Source organism: Microtus pennsylvanicus, chromosome 9 (genome assembly GCF_037038515.1).
Source record: "Microtus pennsylvanicus isolate mMicPen1 chromosome 9, mMicPen1.hap1, whole genome shotgun sequence".
Lineage (NCBI taxonomy): Eukaryota > Metazoa > Chordata > Mammalia > Rodentia > Cricetidae > Microtus > Microtus pennsylvanicus.
In genome coordinates this window covers 48,134,171-48,161,242 of record NC_134587.1, presented here as the reverse complement: position 1 = coordinate 48,161,242, position 27,072 = coordinate 48,134,171, and the positions used below count along the sequence as shown (strand labels likewise).

Here is a 27,072-nt window from a genome sequence, read left to right as displayed (position 1 = left end):
TCCAGTGGCTTCCTGTAGGTGTGAGATTCTGCATGTGTAGGTGTTCACAGTCATGCAAATGTTAGGCCATGTGACTCCGGAGTAGGGTCAGGGTTACTTATTTCTACAACAGGGCAGAAAGGGAGCCATTATACCTAAAGGCTTTCTCTGTCCAGGGTTTGCTTCTTTGTCCCTGACCTGCAAGTGACCCAAGCCACAACAGGACATAGGCCTCAGCAGCCATGGCTACGGTGAGGGAAGAGGTGAGAACCAAGAAGCCTTCAGGGGAGGATGAGGACAAGCTGGACAGAGATTGGTGACAGCTTGGGACAACTCCTGCCTAAGTAAAGGTCAGACACCAGATCTGCCTTATAGTCTGATCTGGAATCTTTCCTGACCCATGTTAGAACTACCTTAGCAAGCTGTGGAGACTCACATCTGTAATCTCAGCTCTTTGGATGCAGAGTGAGACCCTGTCAGTAGATAAATAAAACAAAACAAAATTCAAAGTATCTCTAAGCCACACCTGACTCTGGGCTGCAAACCTATCCCTGCAGCCTCCCATGGGTCCAGGCAGCTGATATCCCCATACGTGGGGACACACATGTGTGTACAGACATTGTGTATGAATGTGTGAACATGCTTGGAGCTATGCCTGTCACTGGCTGAACACATGTGCAGCTCTTGGTTCAATGGCCTGTGTCAGTGTGTATAGGTCCATGTGCACAGCATGTGTGCACAGGGTGGGGCGCACTCAGATTTGCAGGCATGTGTAGATGTAGACGCAGCCGGCTAAATATCAGTCATATACCACGAGCAGAACGGCTGCAGACAGGTAGGTATGAGTCCAGTATGCATGCACATGTGACATTGACAGGCAGGTGCATGCACAGGAGGGGACATAGAGACTACATTCATGTGCACTCATAGTACTGGTGTTCCCCAGTACAGTATAGGCCTTAGGAAAGCTCCCGTGGTATGGGAAGGGGTGCAAACAAGAGAAATCAGCTGTGGCATGCACCAGCTCACCTCCCTAAGCCGAGTGGTTGCCACACATGTGTAGTTGCACACACACACACACACACACACACACACACACACACACACACGGAACACCTAAGGAGGCGGAGTGGGAGCCAGGCCAGCCTCTGGGCATAGCCCCCCTATCATCCTTCTGCAGGAATTCGATCCCACCCCAGCAAACTACCTCTGCCTGAGCACAACGACAGAGCTACGAGCTGGGGGAGGGGCCGCTCGGAAGTTGGCCATAAATTTCTCGAGATGCTTTAATTTTTTAAAAGCCCCATGTAGATGCTTTGCGTTTCGAAAACCCACAAATATCGACTAAATGAGGTGTGCCAGCAGAAGGCCTGGCCGGGCCTACAGCTCTCGCTGCCCGCCCAGCAGCTGGGCCCAAGCTCAGCTGGGGCCCCTGGCCTGACCAGCCCAGGGCCGAGGGGCCCATCTTTGTTCTGAGTAGGGCTCAGACTGCCGAGTGCCTGGGTAAATAGTCGCCACAGTAATCGCAGAATGATTCCAGCTAATTAAATCCCGCGCCAAGAACCCACTCCAACCAGTATCCCGTGAGGCCACGAAAACACAGACACCCCAGACGGGCTTTGCTCAGGGTAAGGCCTGCTGCTCTAATCCTGTATCTTTTGAAAGATAGGCGCGTCCCGGGATGAGGGGTCAGAAGGCCTGCCCTGTGCGGAGCGGTGGAATTTTTCAATAACCAGCAGCTGGGTCACCAGGCACACAAAGGCTGTGTAATATCCTGTGAGCTTACTCTAGTAGAAGAGCCAGCTCCCTCCAGGCCCAGGGCAGCCACCCCCTACCGCCCAGGCCCCCAGCGGCCAGTGACAGGCCACTGGGCCAGGCCTCCCCTCCCCACCTTCAGAAGGGCAGGAGAACTAAGGTCGGCTGCCTGGCTACCCCCCATTTCTGGACTGAGGCTTCCAAGAAGATTCATCCTCCTTATTAAAACCCAGCGCTGATACTTCCAAGGCCCCAGCTGTGGCTACGGCAGGCTTGCCTGGGGCAGGACTGGTGGGACTGGACTCTTCACAAGGGCAGTGCGTGGCCCTCACACAGGGAGGCCTCTCAGTGCAGGGCAGTTCCCAGGAGACTTGCTGACAGGCCTGGCACTGGTTGTTGACCTTAAATGAGAGACTCAGTTGTTCCCTCTGTGAAATGGACAAGGGTCCGGTGGCGCTGCCCTCTGCCTCTGTCTCTTCCATAGCAACCTCAATCACGGGCTCTTGCAGGGCAGCCAGGTTTGTGCCCCAGGGGCTCTCACACTGTAAAGGGGCTGTCCACACTGGAAACCCCACAGCACATATGAGAGTGATTAGTCGCCGCAGAGATCCGGTTTATTTTATTTTATTTTATTCCCAAAGAAACAATAGTTGCCCCCTCTCTGGAGTCTGGAATGCTTTCCGCCCAAGGTCTGGGACCCCTCATTTAAATTGGCTGCGAAGGGACAGGCGCTGTGGCCATGAGAGGAGGTTGTTAGGGATGGAAAGCCAGGAATTTACAATCCGTTACTTGAGAGGTGTCCTGCCTCCCCTCACCCCACCCAGGCCTTCGCAGGCCCAGCATGTGCTCTAAAGATGCTACACTGGGTAAGGGCACTGAGGAGCCATTTAGAGCATGGCCTTAGGGAGAGGATATCTTAGGGCTACATATGTCCCTGAGGGGAGCCTGAGCTCATGAGATCCCTGATAAGTGTGGGCATCCTTCTCTGGGCACCGTGGTCAAGTTGGGCATCTCCTACTGCTGGCCTATGCTACATAGTGCTAGGACTTTACACATGCTTTATGGACTTTGTCCTTCCCACAAGATTGCACCTACCTTGCTGCCGCCACCCCGCTGCTGCTGCTGCTGCTGCTTCCTCTTCCTCTTCCTCCTCCTCCTCCTCCTCCTTCTCTTCTTCTTCTTCCTTCCTTCCTCCCTTTCTATCTTTCTTTTTTTCCTTTTTTTAATATTTATTTATTTATTTATTATGTGTACAATACTCTGTCTGTGTATATGCCTGAAAGCCAGAAGAGGGTGCCAGACCTCTTTACAGATGGTTGTGAGTCAACATGTGGTTGCTGGGAATTGAACTCAGGACCTTTGGAAGAGCAGGCAATGCTCTTAACCACTGAGCCATCTCTCCAGCCCCTATCTTTCTTTTTTTTTCTCATCGTGTGTGCAAGTGCCTGTGTACCTACGAATGCCAAAAGAGGGCATTAGATAGTCTGAAGCTGGAATTCCAGGCAATTGTCAGCCACCTAACACAGGTGTCAGGAACCAAATTCTAGTCCTCTGCAAGGCCACCAAGCACTCTTAACCACTAAGCCACTCTCCAGCCCCTATCTTGCTGCTTATGTGGGGCCTCTGCTTTAGCTGTGGGACTTGGCACAGGTGTAGTACCTCTGTGAGCCTTGATTTTCTTTCTGTAAAATAGAGAGAAGCCTTCTACCATGTGGGGTGGGGCATATAAACCCAGGCTCTGGGTAGGAGGTGCAAGTTGAGCTGAGCAGGTATAGAGCCAAGGTATACCAGGAGTCTTAACACTGCAGGAAGCATGCTTTCCCCAGGGGAAGTACATTGGGGAAAACTTGCAGAGTGCATGGGGAGCCGACAGAGGGAGAGAGGACATGCTGATGGCTGGACTTGGGCACTTGATGCACCAGACCTGGGGAGAGGTGGGAGGCAGCTCACCACTGAGGGTCAGACCTGGGAACTCTGGTGATGGACAGTATAGTGGGAGGGAGCTTCCTGGGCCACTCAACTGGAGTGAACGGTAGCTGATAACACTATTGCCTTAGAACCTCAACAGGAGGTGGTCAGGGAGCCATGAAGGAACAAGAAGGAGGCCTGGCAAGCCCCCAGGGTGTCTGAGATGGTTCCCCCAGTTCCCATGCTCCAGGTGTCAGTTTCCGCTCTGAGAGCAGTTTAATGCTGCTTCTCTGCTCATGGTGAGTGACAGTGTTGGGCTGGACCAATCAGCCTAGCACTTGTGGCCAGAGAGCCCCAGTTCAGAACATTAGCATTATGAACTGTCGAACCTCTGGCACAAACCCAAGGGAGACTGCATGGAAATGCCCGTGTGTGTGTGTGTGTGTGTGTGTGTGTGTGTGTGTGTGTGTGTGTGGTAGGGGTAGGAGCTGAGTAAACAGCACTGCCCTGTCCCCTCCACGACTGTGGCCAGGTACACAGGCCTGTTTGGACAGCTGCCGTGTCTGTCTGTCTGTTTGGGAGATGTTAGCTGATAGATGGGGGTGGGCTGGCTGTTAACCCCTAGCTGCCTACCAGGGCTCCTAGCATCCTGCCTCTGTCCAGGGGCTAAGGCAGCCGGTGGGTGGCCCTGACTGCCCCCACCCCAACTAAGGATGAGGGGGGTCTCCAGGGTGCTGACAGGCTACCCCAGTTCAATTCCAAGCCTGGGACAGAGAAACATTAGTGACCAGGGCCAAGTGCTTCTCTTTCTATCCGAGCTCCCCTCTTGCCCCGCACTTCCTGGGGATAGTTCTCTGTGAAAGACACAGCCAGTGCCGGGCTCCCTCAGCTCGACCTGGGGTAGAATAGAGAGAACGTGAAACGGGGTCAGAGCCCCTGAGAAACTGATCCAGACAGGGACAGCGCCTGGAACACTGTGGGGGAGTAGGCTTACCAGTATCTCCTCCTGGGTGTCTGTGGAGTCTACACTATGGGAGGAGCCTGCCCTGAGATGGCAGAGAGCCTGCTTCCACCATCCTGCGTCCCATCCCAGCGTTGGCGGGGTCGGGACACCCTCCTTCCAGCCCCAAGCCCAGTGCATTTCCCACCTTCCCTCGCTCTCTCCCAAAGCTCTATCCCAAACCACCGTCTCCCACTTTCTCACCCCCAGCCAGACACTGCCCAGCCTCCTGTGGGACTCCAATAGCAATTCTTCAAGGGCTCCAGCTAGGAGCCAAAGAGATCTTTTGAAAATGTAAATCTCTCAAGCCACTCCCCATTTAGAGCCTTTCAATGGCTTCCTATGGTTCTCGAGAGCAAGACAAAATCCTTTAGATGGCCCACAAGCCCTCCGCGGGATGCAGGTTAGGTAAATCCCAGTTTGAGCCTACTGGGAAGGACCTGGCAGCTGGAAGTCAGTGCTTTAGGAAATTGTGTGTGTGTGTGTGTGTGTGTGTGTGTGTGTGTGTGTGTGTGTGAGAGAGAGAGAGAGAGAGAGAGAGAGAGAGAGAGAGAGAGAGAGAGAGAGCCCACCAGTCTTCTTTACAAAAGACGAAGCTTGTGGTGGTGGGGTGCATGGATCCCCACACCCATTTGTTACCTATCTCATTCTCAGGAAGCAGACCCCAGCTAAGGCACAGGCTGCCTCTGGGAAGGGTACCTGGAGGCTAGGGATACGGTGGACGAGGCGGCAGCCCGCTGCCTTTGACCATTTCAGTGGTAAATCATGGGAGGCATTACCCAGGCAAACATTAGTGCAATTGTTTGGGAAGTCTCTAAAACCCGCCCATTGACTGGCTCCTGCTCTGCCGCGTTCCTCTGGTTCCATTTGTCCCCTCCCCTTCAGCTTTTCTTTCTAGGTCATGCTGGTGGTGCCTCGAATTCTTTGTACGCACTGCAGCCTTCCCCAGAATCTTTCTTCCGAACTTCAGGGGGAGGGGGTGGTGTCTCTGACCGCCTCTCCCCAGAGGGACTGGACTTGGAACTGTGGTGCCTGTCTTTGAATTTGCCTGTCCCACTTCTTGTTGGGCCATCCATCTGGGCAGAGCCCACTCCTGCATCTTCTTACACAGCTGTTCCCAGGTGTGTGGGAGCCCCAACCTCGTGCCCGCACACAGTGCGGAATGGGGGGGGGGAGGAAAGGAGGCCTAGGAATTCCATTCCACGGGCGTTCGGAAGGGCTTAGAAGGGTGAGAAAATTTTTGCCAGACTCTTTAAGTGGAAAGGTGTACTTAGCAGAGAGCGCTGCAAGGCGCCATGCCTGGGCACTGGGTCTCCATAGCAACCGGTCTGCCAAACTCTTGTCTCCCACGCCCAAACTGTGTGCCTTGGGCAAGTTACCTCCCTACTCTGTGCCTCAGTTTGCCCCTCAACAAAATGGGGGCGTTGGCAAAGACCTCTCTGAGTTGTTAGGGAGGAATCCCGGGATCCCATTCGAAAGCGTGCGCACGTACAGCCGGTGCTAAACGCTGGGGGGACTGCTGCGGGCGCAGGGAAAGGGTTAAAGCTAGGCGCTTTTTAATTGTCAAATGACTGCGGGCGATTAGCGCTGGCAGCTTCCTCAATAATCGCTCTTCTCTGTACCTGCTGGGAGCTTAATTAAAAAACAAAGAGGCTCAATTTAAAGGCCATTACTATGCTAATGTAGCCGGGCGGGCGGTGATTAAGCGGCTCACGCGGGCAGCGGGCGGCTGGGGCGGGGCGAGGGGCGATCAGTTACCCACTAAACGGGCCAACAGTAGAGGGGGGTCCCCAGGAGTGGCCTTGCTTGAGCGGCCTTGTATACCCTGCCCTGCAGGGGCACTAGGCTTCACCTGCCACGACCACCCCCAGCCTGCAGGAGCGAGGCCCAGGCTTTTGAGAGGTCCAACCCTCCTGCCTCCAAGCCTGTAGAGTCACTCTCAGCCAGCCCCCTCCTGCACCCACCTCTCAGAATCCTGGGGCTCCTCTTCTGGACTTCTACTCACCAAGTATAATTACGTCCCCCCCCCAAGTCACCCCAAGGCCATTCGCAGGCTCCCATTTCTCAAACTCCTCTCTCCGTCCTGTTCTCCCCCAACCACCTTCCCAACTCCTAGAAAAGTGTGGTGCTCCCTGCCTTGGGCATCCTGCGGCTGGCCCAGACTCACTGAGGAGGGAACCCTACCTTTCCAAAGATTATTCCGTGATCTGTTTGTTTGTTTCGGTAGGTTTTTGTTGTTTTTGGTTGGTTGGTTATTTTTATTTGTTTGTTTGTTTCTCCGTGTAGCCCTGGCTGTGTAGACCAGGCTGGCCTGGAACTCAGGGATCCACCTGCCTCTGCCTCCCCGAAAGTTGGGATTAAAGGCTTGCATCACCTCTGGCCACAGATCCCCAGATCTGTGAACTGGGTTGGGGCAGGTTTCAACAGTGCCGGGTTTGGTAGGACCTTACGTATGCTTCACAAAGTGAGTTCAGATCAGAGAGGACCAGAAATGTGTACAGCAGCTGGAGGTTTGGACTGAGAGACCTTGTGCTGTCCATGACTATATCGGGGGCACATGGGGCAGAGTATCCGTACTCAACACTATGTTTTAAGGCTCTTGGGCAGACGCATTCAGTAAGGGACCAGACTCTGAGACACAAGTCACGGGGATCAAGAGAAGGAGGTGCCGTCTGAGTCCCTGAAGGACAAGAAGGAGTACATAGACTCTGGGGACATCTTGAAGTCTGTCTTGACCCCATGTTTTGGTCCCTGGGTAGGCATGTTTTCATTGGCTGCTTGGTAAGATTTGTGAAAACAAACTGAAGTGATTGAGTTGGCAGGATTGAGAGACATCCTCCTGCTCCTAGCGGAGATTTACCTCAGTAAATAAAACGTCAGCATGAAGCCCAACTGCCGGCGGAGGCTGAGCAGGTGTAATGTGTGGTCACTGGCCATCAGCAAGACTCGAGGTGGACACAAACCCCACAGCAGAGCAAGCGCTCTTAAAAAAAATTCTGTGGAAAAAAATCATTTATCTCAATAAAAATAATTTTCGTAAAATAAAAAAATGAAAGGGAAAAAGTTTTAAATTATTTAACTATACTAGAAAGAAAATTGATCAAAAAATTAAATTGCCTTAATGGAGTTTCTTTTAGAACATACTAGCTCAAAGGCAGTTTATCAGTGTTGATAGAACCCTAATTAAACTCTGCTACGGCTTATGTACAAAGAAGCCAAAACCTTTGGAGTTAGAATGGTAAACCACAACACCAGTTTGGTCAATGCTCTGTCCCACAGTTGTGACCTGGATCCCTCCTGCAGAGACCCCTTCCCTTGAATGCTGCTGTTCCTTTACCAAGAGAGCCCTGTGGCTGTGACCTGGATCCTATTTCCACTCAGTCCTTGTCGCCTGACACAGCAATTGGCCATGGTGTACATCCGGCAAATGCTAACACTTGACATTGCAGTGTGAGGTTGGGACGGATGGGTAGGCAGTCTGTGGGTGAGTGGATGGCTGAGGCCATGCAGGTATGGAGGGAAGTAGATGGGTGGGCAGAGGTATGGGTAGATGGTAGGTGGATGAATGATGAGAAGAATGGACAGGGAGGTAGATGGATGGTAATAGAGGAATGTATGGGTGGGTGACTAGATGGATGGGTTGGTGTGTGGATGGATAGATGGGTGATCGCATGGATGGATACATGGGTGGGTGATTGACTGGCTAGTCTGATCTATGGATGGGTTATTGATAAAGGGATGGTGGATGGATGGGAAGATGGATAAGTGAATAGGAGACTGGATGGATGCATAGCTGGTTCGGTGACTGATAGGTGCATGTTTGTATTGTTGGACGGGATGAAAACATGTGCTTATCTTCAGGTCTTGAGTGTTGGGCCTTCAGCCTTGTTCTCTGACATTTCATTCTTACCAACATGTTCCTAACTAATGCACTGTCTGCCTAGCCCTGCAAATGGCCTCTCTGGTCCTCCTGCTTTGCTTTCCAGCTGCTCCCTCCTGGGATGGCCCCTCTGCTTGTCTGTCTCTATGTGGAATTCAACCCTCAAGCCAACTCCCCACCACACACAAACATACACATTCCCTTAGTGGAACCCTATTCAGTTTTTTAAAATGTGTGTTGCGCGCGCACGCGCGTGCATCTTCAGGGAGTTGCTTCTCTCACCTTTTTTGAGCTTCAGGGATTGAACTCAAGTCCTCAGTCTTGTGCAGCAAGCACCCTTACTCAATACATTATCTTGTCTTTCCACCTCTGAAATATTTTTTAAGCATTTTTTTGAGATAAGAACTCACTATCTGGAACCATTTCCACTATTGTAGACATTGGCTTTGAACTTGGGCAACCCTCAATTACAGATAAGGCCACCACCACCAGCTCTGTCGAGGTCTTTGATGTCATCAGCAAGTTTTCCTGCTGCCCCGCTCTGCCCTCCACCTAACTTTACCGTAGCCCCACAGTCCTTCCTGGGCACATGATTCTGGACCCAGCCCTTTCTGGCCATGGAGGAACCCAACCGTAGCCCCACAGTCCTTCCTGGGCACATGATTCTGGACCCAGCCCTTTCTGGCCATGGAGGAAGCCAAGACAAAGCTGTCAGCTCCACTCTCATGGTACGGGCTTTCTCATCTTCCACATGGACAGTGTGAACCACAGGTGTCCTCAGCACCTCCAGCTGAGGACAGCACCTGGACATAGACTCTGAGCTGACAGAGTGAGACAAAGTTATCACCAGGCAGGCAAGAGGAAGCCACAGAGAGCTTCTAGAACAGACCCCCCCCCCCCGCCCCGCAAAGGGACCAGGAGGGCTGCAGCCTAATGCCTTCTTTAACGCCATTCCCCTCTTTAGTACTGAGACTGGGCGTGCCTCTAGTCAGAGGAACATGTTTGAAGGATGCTTGGGGTCTGGTCTGTAGGAAACTTCAATATATCATAGACTCTAAGACTTAAAGTGGCGTAGTGGCTATTGGGTCCAATGACAGGAGCCGGTGACCTCAGTGATGGTGGGGGCGGGGAAGGAACCTGGGTCAGCTCCTGGGGCAGTCAGGGATGGGCAGCAGGAGGAAAGGAAGGAGCAGTCCAGGGCCTGGCACACAGCAGGTGCATAAACATGGTGAGTGACAACAACACACTCTATGGAGTTTGGAGTAACATCAAGCCATGGATTTTTCTCACCTCTACCTCCCACGCGACGGAATTGCAAGCATGTGCTAACTCACCTGCCTTCGTGTGGGGCTGGGATCAAACCCAAGCCTTCTACGCCAGGCAAACCCTCTCCCACCCAAGCTATACTATTTCTGCTGGCCTAGATCAGAACCCATACTCTTCAAACTGACAAAGCCTCAGCCTGGTGCCCTCACACACTTGGTTGCCTTAGCTGGCTTTTCTGTGTTTTTTTCTGCCTGGATCACCATCCTGGGAGCTGGACCACAGGGCTTCATGGGAAGGTGCTCAGAGGCGGAGTAGGGGCTCCTCCACTTCCCCTCTCCCCTGGACTTTGTCTCTTCCTGGTGGCAAGAGGGCTCTTGTCTATCACCCAGGAGTGTCAGAGTAGTGCCCCACCCCAGTCCAAAATAAGTTTCACTAAAGAGGGAACATGGCACAAGCACATTCTGTAGAACTGCATGGGTGTGCACATGTGTGTATCTGTGTATGTCTGTGCTCGTGTCTGTGTGTATGTGTGTGTTCCCATCTAAGCTTCTCCAGAGCTTTAGGTGGCTGTGCTGCCCCTGAGCATATCCTATCCAGATCTGAGGCCCCTTTCTCCCCTCCCTGCTATGCCTTGGCTTCTCTTTCTAATGCCCCCCCCACTTGTTGAGAGGGTCAGACCCACCCTTCCTTTGGCATCCTCTCATTAGGAAGACTTCTGGGGGAGGGGCTACTTCACGATGCTGACCGATGCTGACCTCACCTTGCCTAGGTCACTGGGCTGATGTCCCCAAGCCTGTTTCTGCTCCTCATCCATCAGAGCAACACAGTTGCCAAAGAAGGCCAGTTAAGATGCCAGCCCAGAGGGCCAAAAGGATGGCTTAGTGGGTTAAGGTGCTTGCCACCAAGTCTGATGATCTGAGTTCAATTCCCAGAACCCACATGGTAGGAGGGGAGAACTGACACAGACAGCTGTGTATCTCCCCCCACCACCCCCCACACACACTAAATAAATAAGCAAACAAATATAAATGTTTAAAAAGACTTTTAAGAGCTAGTCTATTAGCTCAAAGCCTTCCCAGGTCATGTGATCAGCCCTGCCCCAGTTCTGCCTGCACTTGGGTCCCTTCCTTTCATTCACCTGCTCCAGCCACAGTGCCCTGTGTCCTGACACAGGTCTGCACTCCAACCCCAGGGTCACCGCAGCGGGCACCCCTCTCCTAGATGTCCCAGCTGCCTCTGACTGCCCTCTCTAAAGCTGCAGCCCTCCAGACGCCTCCTTGCTCCTATGTCATTTTGTTGTGTCCTTTGGTACATTGTGTGTGTGACTGTTTGCTCGGATAGACACACACTATTCTAACCTATAGAATGTCCCCGCAACTGTGAGAATGGGGCCTGGAGTGGGCGACTCGTCTGCTCCATCCTCATTTAGTGCCTGGCATGGAGAAGCTGCCAGTGTCTGTTGGATCCCAGAATGTGTGCCTGTTGGTATGATGACAATACCTAAGGCTCCAAGCTGGGCTGGTCTCAGCCTGCCTATTGCTTGTGACCTCCAGCTCTGGCTGGGGCATTCCCACTGTGGCCCCGAGGTGGATCAAAGGGCTAAGAGAAGCCTGGGGCAACCCTTATGCAGGCTGGGCAGGCGGCAGGTCAGCAAGGCCCTGCCAAGCCCTGGCAGGCCAGGAGGTACCACACCCTCAGCCAGTGAGCATGGCCAGCCACGCAGCACATTCCAGCCGCCTGATTGACACGCACTCCGGGCCTGCCTGCGGCTCCTGCCGCATCAAAGCAGATGTTTGCAGCTGGTTTGAGTTGGATTCCATCAACGGGCCTCTTTTTGTCTCCAAATAAAAAACAGCTAAGTCCGGAATGATAAGGATGCACAAACTCACAGGGAGGTGTCAGTAAGTCTCTGTGATGGGCTGGCTCCTGCAGTCCCTCCTACCTACTGTCCAGGGTCCTGTCCCCAGGCTCTGGGGGCCTGTCCCTCACCCCGTACCTACACCACAGGGTGCCACAGCACACAACTGTAAGAACCCCATACCACAGGGAGCTCTTGCTATCTTCAGTCCCATCAGTGGAATCTGGAGATTGCCACTACCTGGGTGTGACCTAGAGAAGGCTATCACAGTTGCTAGGTTGGCGCCGGGGCACCTCTGTATTCTAACAGGGAGTCAGCTGTCAGGGGAGCTAGTAGGACAGCTCTGGGATTCAGCCCCTCCTTCCATCCCCCAGAACCAGCTCCCTAAGCCCATGACATGCCCCCCTGCAAGCCCCCAGTTGTCTTCCACATTTGGTCATCCCACTTCCTGTGGTGAGCACAGCCTGGCAGATCACCTGCCACACTGTGACCATCTCTACGGGACCAGGCAGTCTGGCTCTGTGCCAGTCATCCTCAGAGCCACTTCCAGAGTGTGGCTGGATGAAGCAAGGAAGGTGCTGGAGTGGGCACAGACAGCCACAAGCCATTAGCACCCATTCACGTGGTCTCTGTTGGGGAGAAGAATCCAGCAGTAGAGGCCAGGCTCCCTGGGGCTTAGCTAGGAAGTATCAGTCTCAGCCACTGTGACATTCTGACAGAAGCCTTGACAGAGACAGGCAGACTCTTTTAAGTTGTGTTTTAGAGAGAACAAATCTGTGTCTTGTTACCTGATGATGTTCTTAGAGCCTCTTAAAGAAACATAATTTTCTTTCTCAGCCAACCTGGCTGCCATCACATTTTCCACATTTCCAAAGTGGTTCATCCGTTCAACAAAACACCAATAACCTCAGTGCTGGACCTGGAAAGGAGTTAGACCCAGGGTCCATTCCTAGCTCAGAGGGGACACTGGACACACAGAGAACGGCTTCTCTGTGAAGGGAAGCCTTCACAGAGAAGGGGATGTGCAAAGCGGGGAGAGAGAAGGCAGACCTTGGAAGCAGATGGGAGTTATTGTGTTGGGGGCGGGGCAGGGGCAGATTGGAAAACATGGCGGCTGGTGGCTGGTGGCAGGCCAGGATGTGGCTTAGAGGGCCCTGATTTCATCTTGGGCTTTACCTTGAGATTATTCCGTGCTCTCAAGTGTTATGAAGCAAACTCAAGTCTGATTTGACTCAGCGAAGGACTGTGTCAGCTCTCCATCACGGTCACAGAACCCCTGGGGCCATCATCTTCTAAGAAGGGAAGATTTGTTTTGGATCATGAATTTAGAGGCTTTGGTCCATGATCATTTGAACTAGTGGCTTTGGGCCTCCAGCTGAACGGAGCATCATGGCAGTTTCCAGGACCCCCGTATCCCTTTCAAGGCCATACCCCAGGAACTACCTGCTAATAGTGCTACAGCTAACCTCATATGAGCTTTCGTGAGACATTTCCAAGCTACAGCAAGGAAGGAAAATAAGTTTTTGAGCGTCTTCAGCCTTGTTTCCTTATCAACTGAGAAGTGGCAGTGTCCTCTGGGGAGATGTAGTGGTTAGAAGGCCCAAGAGGCTAAGACTCGCCACTGCAACTGCCGAGTGAGGGCTGAAGGAGGTCCCACTGAGAGTCACAAGCACACACGTGGAATAAGAGTTATCCCCAGCACCCACAAACTGTGGGGTGCCCCAGTTGGACATGCTCTACAGTGAGGAGGAAAGGGAACTTCCATTCACCGAGAATGCTAAACTAGTGCTGGACTATTTTTTTAAATTTATTTATTCTTATTTTATATGCAATGGTGTTTTGCCATGGATGTCATGTCCCCTGGAACTGGAGTTATAGACAGTTATGAGCTGCCTTGCGGGTGCTGGGAATTGAACCTGGATCCTCTGGAGAGCAGTCAGTGCTCTTAACCACTGAGCCATCTCTCCAGGCCCAGCACTGGGACCCTTGAAGACCTAATAGCAGCAATCACAGTTCCCTTTTACCTATCTAGTCAGGAGCCTTGCCACCACCCTTACCCCCACCCCTGCATCAGCAGCATCTATCTTTGTTCCTATTAAACATATGGGGACACTGAGACACAAGAGTATGCATTTAAACAAGGTTCCAGGGCCTGAGAGTGACAGAGTCAGGGTTCTGAGTGTGGCATGTGCTGGGTACTGGCTGAAGACATCTCAGAGAGGCCAGTGTTGTGTGCAGCTAAAGAACTGGGTTCCATGCACCGTACAGTAGTCGCTGGCTAAGAAGTTAGTCTGCCAGATTTGTGATCTACATTCAAACCCTCCACAAAATATTGTGTTTTCAGGTTTTTTTAAAAGCCTCTTATGGATTTAATAAATTGTGTTTTAGATAAACCAAACCAGTTGCCGATGGAGATGGGTCTTCATATCCTGGGACTCTTTCAGAGAGGGAAGTCCTCATAACAGAATGTTTTACACAGTGATCAGTGAAAAAACGTGCACGTAGAGTGATGTTCTATTTGGTTTATATTTATTTTATTATTATTTTTAGAATGGATCTCATGTATCCCGAACTGGCCTCAAAGTCACTATATAAAGTCAGGAATGACTTTAAACTTACTGGCCCACCTCCTGAGTGTTGGGATTACATGTGTATGTCACCTTGTCTGGCTTTATGCAACACTGGGATCAAACCCAGCTTCCTGCATGTTCAGCAAACATGCTGAGATGTAGTCTCAGCCCTCGGTTTGGTTTGTAAAGAGTCCAGACCCTTCGTGGAGAGGAAGAATCATGAGGTGTAAAGTGGACTGGGTGTCCAGGAAACTCATAGCCTTGTGGCAGGTGCATAGGCCCAGGAACTAGAGACAAGGCTGTCTGGACTCACAGGGTCAGAGCAATGCTGGATGTGATCTTGGACAAGTGTCTACCCCTGACCTTCAGGTCTGTGAGGGCCTAGAGAGATGATGCAGGTGGGCGGCCATTGGTGCTCAGATCTGCCCTGTCTTTGTGTCAGGAGAGCAGGAGAACCCATTGGGGCAGATGAGAGCAGGAGGTACTAGCCAGAGCCCTGGGGGTTCTGCAAGGCATGCTGGGACTTGTGCACACAGCCAGGAACCTGCTACCAGAAATCATGGCGCCCCCAATAAGCATGGACCACAAGGCCCCCTGAACATGCCCAGTGCCAAGGGCCCTACAGGCACCTAATCTTCCCAGTTGCTCTGCACCCAGCTAGGACAGCCTAGCTAACACGTTTGGGGCCAGGGTTGAGACAGGGTTTCTCTGTGGAGCACTGGCTGTCCTAGAACTCACTCTGCAGGTCTCTAACTCAGAGATCCGCCTATCTCTGCCTCCCGAGTGCTGGGATTAAAGGTGTGTACCACTACAGCTGCCTGGCTTGTTTTTTGTTTTTGAGGTAGGGTCCCTTGTAGCCCAGGCTAGCCCTGAACTCCACATAACCAGAGATGACCTGTGACTTTTACATTTATTTCGGTTGCTGTGTGTACAGGGGGCATGCATATGTACTAGAGCGTGCACACGGAGGCCTGCTCTCGCTTTCCTTCCACCTTTCTGTGTTGGAGGGGTTGAACTCTAAGTCCCACCCAGTGAACCTTCTCACTGGCCTCAACCTTGATCCTCCTGCCCCTCCATCCGCCAGTGCTGAGATTACAAGTGTTTACCACAAAGCCTGGTTTAACCCGGTGCCAGGTGTGGAGCCCAGGTCTTCATGCATGCTGGGAAGCCCTCTTCCAGCTGAGCTACACCCTCAGCCCAAATGCTCCTATGGAGGAGATGGAGAACTGGAGTCTCAGAGGTTCAATGTCTTGCCCAAAGTCACATAGCAAGGTAAGGATGGGGCTCAGGTATAGCGTGTGCACCTAGGACATGCAAAGCCCTGGGTTTGCACTTGAAGTTGTGGAGTCAAGGTGTGTGCCCCAGCCCTGTCTGCTTGCAGTTTTAGCTCCTGTCTGCTGTACTGAGAGGCAGGCTTCAGCGTTGAGCCCCTTAAACACAAAGCAAGCTGAAGCTGGGAGAGAGGAATTGCTCACGAGCTTCCCAGTGATGACAGTGTCCTGCCTGTGCCTGGTCTGCTTTCTCCTTGGCTCTCAGCGGCTTCTGGGTCCAGCCATGTGCCCATGGTGGAAGGACTGAGAGAGAGAAGGGATTTGGAGAGAGGAGGGAACCCCCATATACACACACATGCACCCGAGTGTAGCCCGCGCTCTATCCCTGCATGGTAGACAAAGCCGGCCCCGTAATTGGGAGTGAGTATTTCATACGTGCCCCCCGATGTTTTATTGGGCGGAGAGATGCTTGGAGACCGAAAGGATGGCACATTCCGTTTATAAAGTGCGTGCCGTTTGTTTTATTTCCCAGGCTCTTGCAATCTAGATAACAGATGATGCCCTGAGCGGCTGTGCGGCCTGGAAACGGCTGCTGGAGCCTTTGGAGGGGTATTAATAATAGATTGTGTTGATAAGCTTGGAGAAAGTCGCAATCCACCCCCTGCTGCCAAGGCATTAGTGTGGCTGTTGAATGCGGGAGCGCCAGCTTGGTGGCACAGTCACTGAATGCAGGTCACCCCCAGCACACACCCTGCTTGCTGCTTCTCTGCAGCCTCAAAAGATGTGTGCATTGGAGCCCAAGAGATGTGCCTGGGACCTAGGCCTGCCAAGCTGGCCAGATCCCTGCAGCCCGTACTGAGCACCTTGGTAAGGTGCAGAGCAACCAAGGGGCCGGGAAGGAGGCCGGGGCCCTGAACAAAATTACCCAGTCTGTGCCTTCCTTTCAAAGTACAGGCTGAGCTGGTTCTAGAGGGTTCCCACTTGCCTCAAGCACCTGTTCTGGCCCTCAGTCCCACACCCGGACTTAGCATATCCACACCACAAATGTACACAGAGCCCCCTGAGAAACTGGAAAAAGCCACAACCTGCTTTGAGGTATCCCCACTCCACTAGAGTTGAACCCTCTCGAAGACATACACGATGGCTTCCTGCTGACTCAGATGCTCAGTGCTGTCAGATCCTCAGGATTGTCTTCTGCTGTCCCCATTTTGCAGCAGAGCAACCTCAGGCAGTCAAGAAGTTCAGAGGCAGGCAGGGGAGGCCCTGTGCCTTAGAATAGGGCAGCATCAGAGAAGGCTTCCCAGAGAAGGAGGCATTGGAGCTGGGTGTTGCAGGTTAAATAGGAGTCTGCCAGACAGAATAGAGGTGGGTATGAGGGTTGCCCCCAGGCTGAGTGCTCTGGCCAGTGCCAGGGAAGCAACAGAATGGGAGGAATCTCTGTCCACTGCCCCACAGCATTTTGTCGTGGGCGGTGCTGATGGCAGCCCCGGGAAGGGAGGCAGGGATGGAGCCTGGTGTTTACGGCTGTCCCTGCTCCAGAACCGATTAGCAGAGAATTGCAGCTGTAATCTGTGCCCGTGATGGCGGGCCATAAAGAGGGATGGGACGTGCGGTGCTCCCAAGGTGGCGCCCGCAGACGTGGCCCGGGGATGCGGGGAATGAAAAATGGTTTTAATTCCCTCCCAGCAGCAATAATTTGATTCTTCATAAATTTTTCCATCAAAGTGTTGTTGAGGCTGGGTTCCCACAGAGCAGGCACGTGACACGGGGAGAGTGTGGGAGGAGTGGTCAGCAGATCAGCAGGACCCTCCAGCCCAAACCAGGCAGGGCCATGGAGACCCATCCGGGCTGGCGGGCCCTTGGATGGATGGGCGACAGAGCCCGCCGGAACCAACGCCTGCATCAGCCCACACTGGGAGCTGTTTGTTACATCACATGCACTCCGAGCAAGAGGAACTCCAGTCTGCTCTTCCTTTTCCTCATCCCTAAAATGGGGCCGGGTCTCTCTGGTTTCAAGGGCCATCGCGATCAGGTGACATACATGCTGAGTACGGCCGCTAGCCCTGCTTTGGCAAACTGTGCCCATGCTGAAATGAAGGGACGAGAAGGTGGCACCAAGCCAAGGGGCAGGGACAGAACATGCCCAGTGGCTGCTGCGAGTGTACTCTGGAGACCACATGGCTGTCCTGAGGGATTACAGCCAGGGAGCCAAGGGTGGTGAGGTGGGGTGTTCTTCTAAGGGCACGAGGGAGCTATGGAAGACTGGGTCAGGAAAGAATGAGCTTTGGAATGCGTTCCAAAGAGCCTCCTGGGTCCTGTGTTGGGCACAGACGAGGGAAGGTGAAAGCTTTGAGGATTGGGAGCCCTGGGTGCAGAGAAGACTGGAGGGCAGGGCAAAATGGAATTGTTTGACTATGGGAGTGAAGGAGGCTAGTGGTCAGGGGGTGAGGCGGACCCTGAACACTGCCCTCTAGTGGCCTTCATGACTGAGCGGGAAGACTCAGAAGCAGAGCTGACCGGTCCCCGTGGTTCAAAAGAGGAGGGTGTGTCCCCGCCCCCTTCCTCCCCCCCCCCCATCTGCCTGAGTGGCAGAGAGAGATGCCCTGGGCTAGGCAGACTCTCAGCCCAGCCTGTGCCTCCTCCATGCCCTGCAGGCTCTTCGCGGCGAAATGCAGCGGCTGCATGGAGAAGATCGCACCTACTGAATTCGTGATGCGGGCGCTCGAGTGCGTGTACCACCTGGGCTGCTTCTGCTGCTGTGTGTGCGAGAGGCAGCTGCGCAAGGGTGATGAATTCGTGCTCAAGGAGGGCCAGCTGCTGTGCAAGGGTGACTATGAGAAGGAGAAGGATCTTCTCAGCTCCGTGAGCCCTGACGAGTCAGACTCTGGTGAGCCTGGGCTGGGGCAGCTGCAGAACATGGCTCAGTGGGATGCTGGAGAGTGGCTTCTGAGCTCCACAGACCTGCACCCCCACACATGTCCAGCCAGCACTGAGGTGTCACATCCATCCCTGCATGCCACCTTAGTACTTATCTGGGTGCCAACGTCAGGGCACACACACCTGTATGCCTATCTGACCACGCATGTACCCAGTGTGATAGAGACACCATCCCATGTGCCCATATGTGGGGACATGTGCTCACACACCCAAGTATGCAAAGCTTCACCCTAGGCACACACATACATGCATGTACATGTTTCATATCTCTGAAGCTAACCAGCATACTCAGGCTGCACATACATGTTTATATAAACACTCACATGCACTGTGCGTGCAGACATTTGCTCTCTGGCAAGGGCTAAAATCCAGCTGGCACCCTGTCACTCCTGATAACTGGCCTGTCCTTTGAGGCACCCTAAACCCATAGGGATGGCTTCTGCCCATATGGAGAGTATCTGCCCTTGCCAGGGTCCCAATGTTTGGGCCTCAGTGTGGCAGAGTCCTCATGTATCTGCTGCTGGCCATCCCTGGACAAGACACTGTGACAGCATCCCTGTGGCCACCTGCACTCCCACGGAAGGGAAGGGCACTGGGCCAGCTTACAGATGTGCTAGAAAGGATTGCAGTGCTATGTGGCGCTCACCTCCAATGAAGGTGGAACTCGGGAGGGAATAAGTTCCAGTGAGGGGTGTTGGAAGCTGATGGTTGTTAGGAAGTTCGGCCATATACCTGACTCTCTAAGGCCCCAAACTCTGGGGTCATGGAAGCGGTATGTGTGTTGCTGGGTGTACATACATGTTTTTTCATGCCACATGTGTCTTGGCATGTATGTGTCCCTGCCTGTGGGTACAGGCCTCTGTGGGCCCATGATTATAAATGTCTCTAAGCAGCACATATGTGGGTCTCTGTGTCAAGATGCAGGTGTGTGTAACCACCAGCGAGCAAGCGGTACATGTGTGCACATGCTTACACATCGTGGTTCTAAGTCCTCCTGTGAGGATGCCTGGCCCCTGTGTCTTTGTCAGTTGTTAGTCCCTGAAAGTCTCGAGAAAGAAGGCTCCTGATATCCTTCTCTTTTCACCCTGGTCCCCAGCTGACACATGACCCTCAGAGGCCAACAGAAGGTGGGTTTCAAATATGATGAGTTGGGGAAGCCAGGGCCAGCCTGAGCCATAGTTGCAACATGCCTGTACAGGAGGCTGCTGGCCTTCAGAGACATGTAGGAGCAGATCTGCCCTTGTGTGTGAGCACCAGCATTCTGCGCACACTCTAGTGTGTCTTCCTGAGGCACCTGGGTCCTGGTCCCCACAGGGGCCTGATTCACTGTCTCCCTGAGCCCATGGGCACCTGCGCTTTGGACACCATAGGAAAACCTGTGGTCAGCAGTTAGACCAGGCTGAGCCCAGAATGAGGGAGTGAGGAGTATGTATTAGGGTTATGGGACGTGCAGGGAGCAGAAGATGAAGGCCCAGCAAAGACGGACAACTTTATCCTGGGGTCATTAAGTGGTGAAGGAATTCTCACCGAAAGGTTCAAAGCGCTGACTGACAGGTTGGATTCTGTATTCCACAGTGAAGAGCGAGGACGAAGATGGAGACATGAAGCCGGCAAAGGGGCAGGGCAGCCAGAGTAAGGGCAGTGGAGATGACGGGAAGGACCCCAGAAGACCCAAACGGCCCCGGACTATCCTCACCACGCAGCAGCGGAGAGCCTTCAAGGCTTCTTTTGAGGTCTCCTCCAAGCCCTGTCGGAAGGTGAGGAGTTCTGAAGCCCACATCTCTCTTTTGTTTATTGTGGGTCCAGCTCCTCCTCCCCGACCCACTGCTATCGCTGGGGACAGGAGTGTCCCTCCATCCCTCCACCTCCCAGCTGCCATCGACACCGACCTGACCTGTCTCCCTCTCTCTGGGTCAGGTCCGAGAGACGCTGGCAGCAGAGACAGGCCTCAGCGTGCGTGTGGTCCAGGTCTGGTTTCAGAACCAAAGAGCAAAGGTGAGAGGTCCCTGTACTCCAGTGCTCTAGCGCACACCTGGGAATGGGGATGGGCAGGAAGAGTCCTGTCGAGGTGAGGGACATAAAGGAAGTCTGGCATGCAGACTGAGACTGAGGAGGTGCCTGACTTGTCTCCCTGCAGATGAAGAAGCTGGCCCGGCGGCACCAGCAACAGCAGGAACAGCAGAACTCCCAGCGGCTGGGCCAAGGTGAGCCCCAGGGACATGGGGAGCAGAGGTTGCAATGGAAGGGTTGTCAGGGCATCTACTGTGCAAGTCACTGCTATCCTCTTGTGCTCAGCATGGCCCATATCCGACCCACCCTGGTAGATAGCTCTCATCCCTCCACACTCATCGACTCCCTCCAGGCCGGTTCTGACAGGATACCTCATGAGGAAACTCTGGGGCTATCCAGGGACCTTCTGGGATCACAAGGGACAAAGCTGCCTGTACACAGGGCTCCAACCTGCACTGTTAGCAGTGACATGCTTGCTGCTCACTCATTCTGTGAGAGTGCCCCCAGAAAATCAGGGGGTGGGTATGGGGAAGCCCGTGGTGAGCTGCCACTAGCAGTAAAGAGCCAGTCCATAGAGCAGAAAGTGGGTCACTCAGAAGTCTGTTTCGTACAAACGGCTTGGGCCAGGGATGGTCTCCATGGCTACACAGAGACATGGAGACTTTGACGTTATGGAGGGAGGGAAGGAGGTGCAGAGAGCTCCAGAGATCACCACTGTGGTGGAGCAGACAGGGGAGCAGGTGGCCCTAGGAAGATGCACCCTCAGACAGGCCAGACCCTAGCCTGAGCTTGGGGACCTACCAACAAGGTTCCAAAACCTCACATCCCTTGTTTCCCCTAGAGGCCTCTAAGGCCAGTCTTCTGCCTCCAGCCGCCAGGATCCCCGTCCTTGTTCTTGAAGAACAGCGTCCCTTGTTCTCCAGTGTCCCCTACTTCCTCCTAGATGCCACCAGAATCCTCCCCGCTCTCTCTCCAGAGTCCATTTGGTTCTACCTCCCCGCCTTTCCCTCTGTTCTGTTACCATCTGGGGAGTGGTTGCCGCCCACCCATTTTTCCCCCTCTGAGTATTGTTTACAGGGTCCCCAGGACCTCTCCCACTTCCTGGTCCCCTGAACAGACCCAGCCCCCCAACATTTCTCCACAGCACCTTCCTTGCTTCAGACAGCCCCAAAGGGAAGCCTGCTGCATCCCGTCCTAAGCAGCCTGTCCAACCATCTTTCCAGTCCCACTGGGGAGACCATCCCCTCCCCAGCCTGCCATATCCCTTCCTGGTGATTCTTTAGGTTCTTCTGGAATGAGGACTTTTCCCAAGAAGCCTTCCTGGGCTTGAGTTCTATCTTAGTGCCCCTGCACGGTGAACCATGGGACATGGCTACTGCCAGCATAGCCTGCCACTTCTCCAGTGCTCCTGTAGCTGGAGCAGGTAGAAGACAGAATCATGGAAAGTCTTTCGGGGGAGGGACCCAGAGAGGGAAGGTAGAAGGTGCATCTAGAATGGGAGTCCCGGGGCTCTGGGGAGCCTCTGAAGGGACTACCAGGACAAGGCAGGCAGGACCAGCTGGTGACGGCATTCATTGTCCTCAGAGGTCCTGTCAAGTCGCATGGAGGGCATGATGGCCTCCTACACGCCGCTGGCACCCCCGCAGCAACAGATCGTGGCCATGGAACAGAGTCCCTACGGAAGCAGCGACCCCTTCCAGCAGGGCCTCACACCGCCTCAAATGCCAGGTGACCACATGAACCCCTATGGTAAGCTGCCCCACCCGCATCCGCCCCAGCTTGCTCTCTGTCCTTGCCTAGCCGGGCAGACAGAGTCTATGACTGACAGTTTTTGCTGCCCACAGCTGAGGGCTCAGGGCCCAGGGCAGTCCAACCAACATTGCCAGCATGCCTGCCCCGGATGGGAAGGGCCTAGCCCCAGCCCGCTGGCCTACCCATAACCCCTGGCCATGGAGCCTGCGGGGCTGCCAGGAACCCCTGGTGCGGTGGCCCACACCCAGGTCCTGATGTCCCTTCTGCACCCCACAGGGAACGACTCCATCTTCCACGATATCGATAGCGATACCTCCCTCACCAGCCTCAGCGACTGCTTCCTCGGTTCCTCTGACGTGGGCTCCCTGCAGGCCCGTGTGGGGAACCCCATCGACCGGCTCTATTCCATGCAGAGCTCCTACTTTGCCTCCTGAGAGCCAGCTGGGCCGCATGGACGCTTGGGCCTGGGCCTAGGGTGGGACCACAGGCCTCTGCAGCCAGCCGGCCCCCCAGCCCGCCACCCGCTCAGACTCTACAGACAGCCATACGGTGCCCTCCCCTCGGCCAGCCGGACCTGGCTCAAGTGCCCGCTGGGCACAGCCAGACAGGCAGATGGGTGCAGCCTGGGCAGGGACTGTGTCCTGCCCACGGAGACCTTGTGACCCCTGGGGACCCAGAGCTCTTGGACAGCCACTCGCCTCCCAGCCCTTTGACTCCATCACCTCCTTTCCCCGCCCCACCTCTTTTTTGGGGGGAAACTTTTATTTGTTCTATTTTTTTTTAACATTCTGTTTCCAGCCAACCTCTATTGTCCCTGCAAGGCCAGCCCTGGGACAGTGCCTGGTACCTGAGAAACAGATATACGGGTGTCCTGCGCAGGTGACCATTTGCGCTTCTGGTCAGCGCAGGGGATGGTTTCTGGGTCCTAGGAGGCCCAGGGTCACTGTCCTCGGCCCTAGGCTGGGGCAGAGGAGAGGAGGAACCAAGCAGGGGCAACAGGTTCTTTGGCCCTGGTTGAACTAGGAGTCACAAGCTAGCAGACTGATGTGGACAGAGCCCGGAAGGACCCAAAGGGACAGAGATGCACATGTCCAGGCACACACATCTGTAGGCCCACCTGTGAACATATGAGTATACACCTGGGTGCGCACACACACGCGTAGAAGAGGTGACTCCCACTCTGCAGCCTGGGGGCAGTGAGGTCAGTGGACAGGGCCGCCTCTGAGAGCAACTGGAGAGAAAGAAGGAGGAGGCTTTGGGTGTGAGCAGGTGAGCCTGGTGCATCCCAGGCTCTGTATGGATCAGGACTTCCAGGATAGAAGGGCATCACAGAGTCCCAGGCCAGAGATGGACCCCACAGAAGCAGGCAGAATCAGGCCGCAGCAGAGGATTCAGATGCCAAGGACCTCAATAGTCTAATCCGCATTGACCCTGGGCCCTTGTTCTTTGACGGGACCAGCTGCCCTTCTGTGGCCCCTCCTGACCCTTAGTCTCCTCTTCTTAGCTGAGGCTGGATGCTGGCAGGGCTCCTGCCTCCTGTGCAGATGTGGGACTGACTGTGTGACCCAGCTTCCCTCCTGACGTTAGCCAGCTCACACTGACCGGGCCCGTCTCCTCCCAGCTCTTGCACCTCTGCTAAGATCTGAGATCCAGCAGGTGGTTTAGGTCTCCTTTGGAAGTCCACCCTTGCTCTGTGATGAGTCTTTGGGCCTCACACAGGCACTGACAAGCCACAACCCCTCAATACGCTGTGACACTGATTGCTCAGAGCCCATGAAGACCATGGACTGTACCTAGTTGCCTTTCCTTCCATTGGCTCAGCAAGCTTGGGGCGTTACTCTGAGCCGGGTGAGAGGTCAGCCCTGAGGGGCTCCCCGCAGTGCCCCTGCATGGTATGTAGCCCACCAGCGCTTTAGCCTCTGTGTCACCCCAGCCCCATGTCTCCTGGACTCTTGCTGCCCAAAGCAGAAGCAATAGTGGATCTCTCCTTGGCAACCTCCACTGGCCCTGGACAGGTCTGAGCCAGAAAGCCAGGATTTTGTCTCTCATCGAATGCTGAATTCTAACCTCCCAACACACACACCCTGATGTCTGCCGAGCTCTAGCCGTGGGCACATAACGATGAGTCTCTCTCTCTCTCTCTCTCTCTCTCTCTCTCCATTTTGGGCACCTGGGTCTGGCTGGTTAAGTTGTGTGGATTTATTCTCAGACCCCCTTAACCCACTCAGATGCCACAAGATGGAGTCAACGGGGAAGAGCAGCTGCCACCACAGCCCTCCTGTGTCCCTCTTTTGTTAAGGAGAGCATCACTACCCTCCATTCTGAAGTTATGGTCCTAAGCCAGTCGCTTTCCTGGGATTCACCCTTCCCCCCACTCTGGCACAGGCTCCTGGCTGAATGGCACAGGGAATACTTGAGGTGGACCCAGGGTGGATACCAGCTCCTGGGAGGTCCGGCCTGCTGCTCTTAACCATGTTTTAAGTTGGGAGACACAACAGCAATCGGCTGTGTAGGTCATCCCTTCTGCAGCAGCTAGGGAACCTGAGACAGGAGAGGGGCAGGGCTGTGCTCAGGCCTCACAGCTGGTAATGCCAGAACTGCAGCCTGGAAAAGGAGAGTAGGCTTGCCCTCATCTTCTTATCTCTTAACTAGCCCCACCGGGGACCAGCGTGCCTCACACCTGCTGGCCCTTAAGCATCTTCCCTTCCTGGAAAAGGAGAGTAGGCTTGTCCCCATCTTCTTATCTCTTGAGTAGCCCCACCAGGGTCCAGTGTGCCTCACACCTGCTGCTCCCTAAGCATCCTCCCTTGCTGCTCTGGGCTTCCAGACCCCAAGTCCAGCCCTGCCCACCGCTATCCCCAGGCAGAAGATGTTATCAGGACACTCCTTACGTCACCACAGGAGGTACCTCAGCCATCACACTGGAGATGCCCTGGCAGCTGTCCTCAGGATTCCTTCATCATGGCTGTGCCCTGCTGAGACGCAGGAGCCTATGCCAGCCCTGAACTGTTCTGTGGGCAAAGGCAGCCTTTGCCCCAGTCCTGTCCAGGTCTTGTTAGCAACCCCCCTCAGGCTGGGGAGTTGATGGCGACAGAAATGGTGAGGGGCTGGGAGAATTAGCCTGCAGCCTGAAGGAACAGAGGAATGTGGGAGGCAGAAAGTGAGAGATGGGTAGGGTTAGCTCAAAGAAAACCAACTCCCACCTCCTGCCTAGGGATGTGGCGTGTTGAGGCTCAGGCAGAGGAAGGAACCTTCCCAGGTGTCACACAGGAGTGACAAGCACCCAGGCTTTGTTCCAGTCACGGCCCTATTTATGGATTCATTCCACGAAGCTTCCCAATACTCTGCTGCCCTCAGAGACTCGCAGGAGGCCGCACACAGGCTCCACACTAGGTGTGAGGGTCCCACGGGGTGGCACAGGAAGCCTGCTGTCGTGGAGGCTTCCTGGAGGGGGTGCGGACTGGAAGGAATGCCATGATAGAGTAGCCCCAGCCGAAAGACAGCCTCTCCTCCTTTAGGGACATCCCTTTGAAGTGAGGCCACCTCCCCAGTCTTCCTGGACATCCCCCCTGCTCAGTCAGGGAACATGGGGGAAGATGGACTCAGAGCTCTGGGCCCCCCTAAGGCCAGGGGGACGCTGCAGCCCAGGGCTGACTGCTGTGGGGAAGGGCCGCCACACTCACACACATACATGCACACACTCACACCTGACACAAGGAGGCTCACACGTGGCCTGGAGCAGGGAAGCAGGAAGGACCCTTCAGACCCTTGATGGGACAGTTGCCCATGGTCTCGGGACTACCGCCCGCTCTGGGGTCCCGCTGGAGGGAGCACGTTGCAGCTGGGCTGGGGCCAGGTCTCTCATCCTATTCTGTTTACCTTGTACAGACTGCCTGCCTGCCATCCCCACATACATTTTATTTAATAACTTGTCATTGTTAAATTATTTATTAGCGTTACCACATCACCACCCCCGCCTTCCACTCACCTGCCTCTTCCCACAAAAGCAGAAAATGGAAACAACAAGAAAAAGATGAGATGTTGGTATATTTGTAAATAAACGACCAGTACACGCCTGTGTGGCCTCTCCTTGGGGGATGGGAGCTGGGTCTAAGAGGGGCCTGCCTATGGCACTGCTGGACTTCCCAGTGGCTTCCAGGAGCACCGAGTCATGGACACCTGCATGGGGAGGGGGCCCTGGTCTCGCCCAACTCCACCTCCTGATTCCCTTCCCCCTCTCTCCTTGTGCCGCCTCAGTCCCTTGCCATCTCCGGCCTTGAGCCCAACACAGCCAGCCACCACCGTTGTCCCTGTCCAGTTACCCAGCATTCACTCACCCCAGCCCTTCATTCAGCCAGGCTGGGAAGCAGAGAAATGACGGTCACCCCCAAGGATGTAGAAAGCCTAGCACCGTGCCGGTGAGGAACACTGGAGCCCTGGCCAGGGCCACCTGTCTCACGGCAGTGAGGATCAGGAAAGGCCTCCCGAAGAAGCCGTTCAGCCGAGATCTAGTTACCTAGTTGGACAGGGAGCTGGGTAAGAGGGGTGTCTGGGCGTGGTCCAGGTTTACACACCTTGGAGAAGGCAAAACCTGAGAGTCCTAACCAGAAAGGGAAGCAAGGCTGGGGACCGGGGAAAGAACACTGCTGAGCAGAAAAGATACGGGATTGACCTAGGAAAAGTGAGTGGGGACAGAAGGTCAGCTGTGCCACTGAGGAGAGAAATGACAGCAACTTAGACCAGAGTGGTACCTGTGGAGAGCAAGAAAATCCAGACCCTCAAAGTGTGCAGGTGACAGCTAGGTTTCTGGTCATTGCTACTGGGGTACAAGAGGAGAAGATGGAATGGGAGTGTCTTTGGGCTGAGACGTGTGAGCAGAAAGCATG

General features: G+C 54.3%; 1 protein-coding gene across 1 annotated transcript in view; it reads left to right on the top strand.

Moving 5' to 3' along the window:
• Nucleotides 1-24,323, top strand: part of Lmx1b (LIM homeobox transcription factor 1 beta) — a 76,935-nt gene extending 52,612 nt beyond the window's left edge. The window contains exons 3-8 of the mRNA XM_075984464.1: nt 18,142-18,374; nt 20,000-20,181; nt 20,342-20,419; nt 20,562-20,628; nt 22,019-22,162; nt 22,463-24,323. Of these exons, the coding sequence (XP_075840579.1) occupies nt 18,142-18,374; nt 20,000-20,181; nt 20,342-20,419; nt 20,562-20,628; nt 22,019-22,162; nt 22,463-22,620 (862 nt within the window). The 3' untranslated portion in view covers nt 22,621-24,323. The remainder of the gene's footprint in view (nt 1-18,141; nt 18,375-19,999; nt 20,182-20,341; nt 20,420-20,561; nt 20,629-22,018; nt 22,163-22,462) is intronic.
• The last annotated feature ends 2,749 nt before the right edge of the window (nt 24,324-27,072 follow it).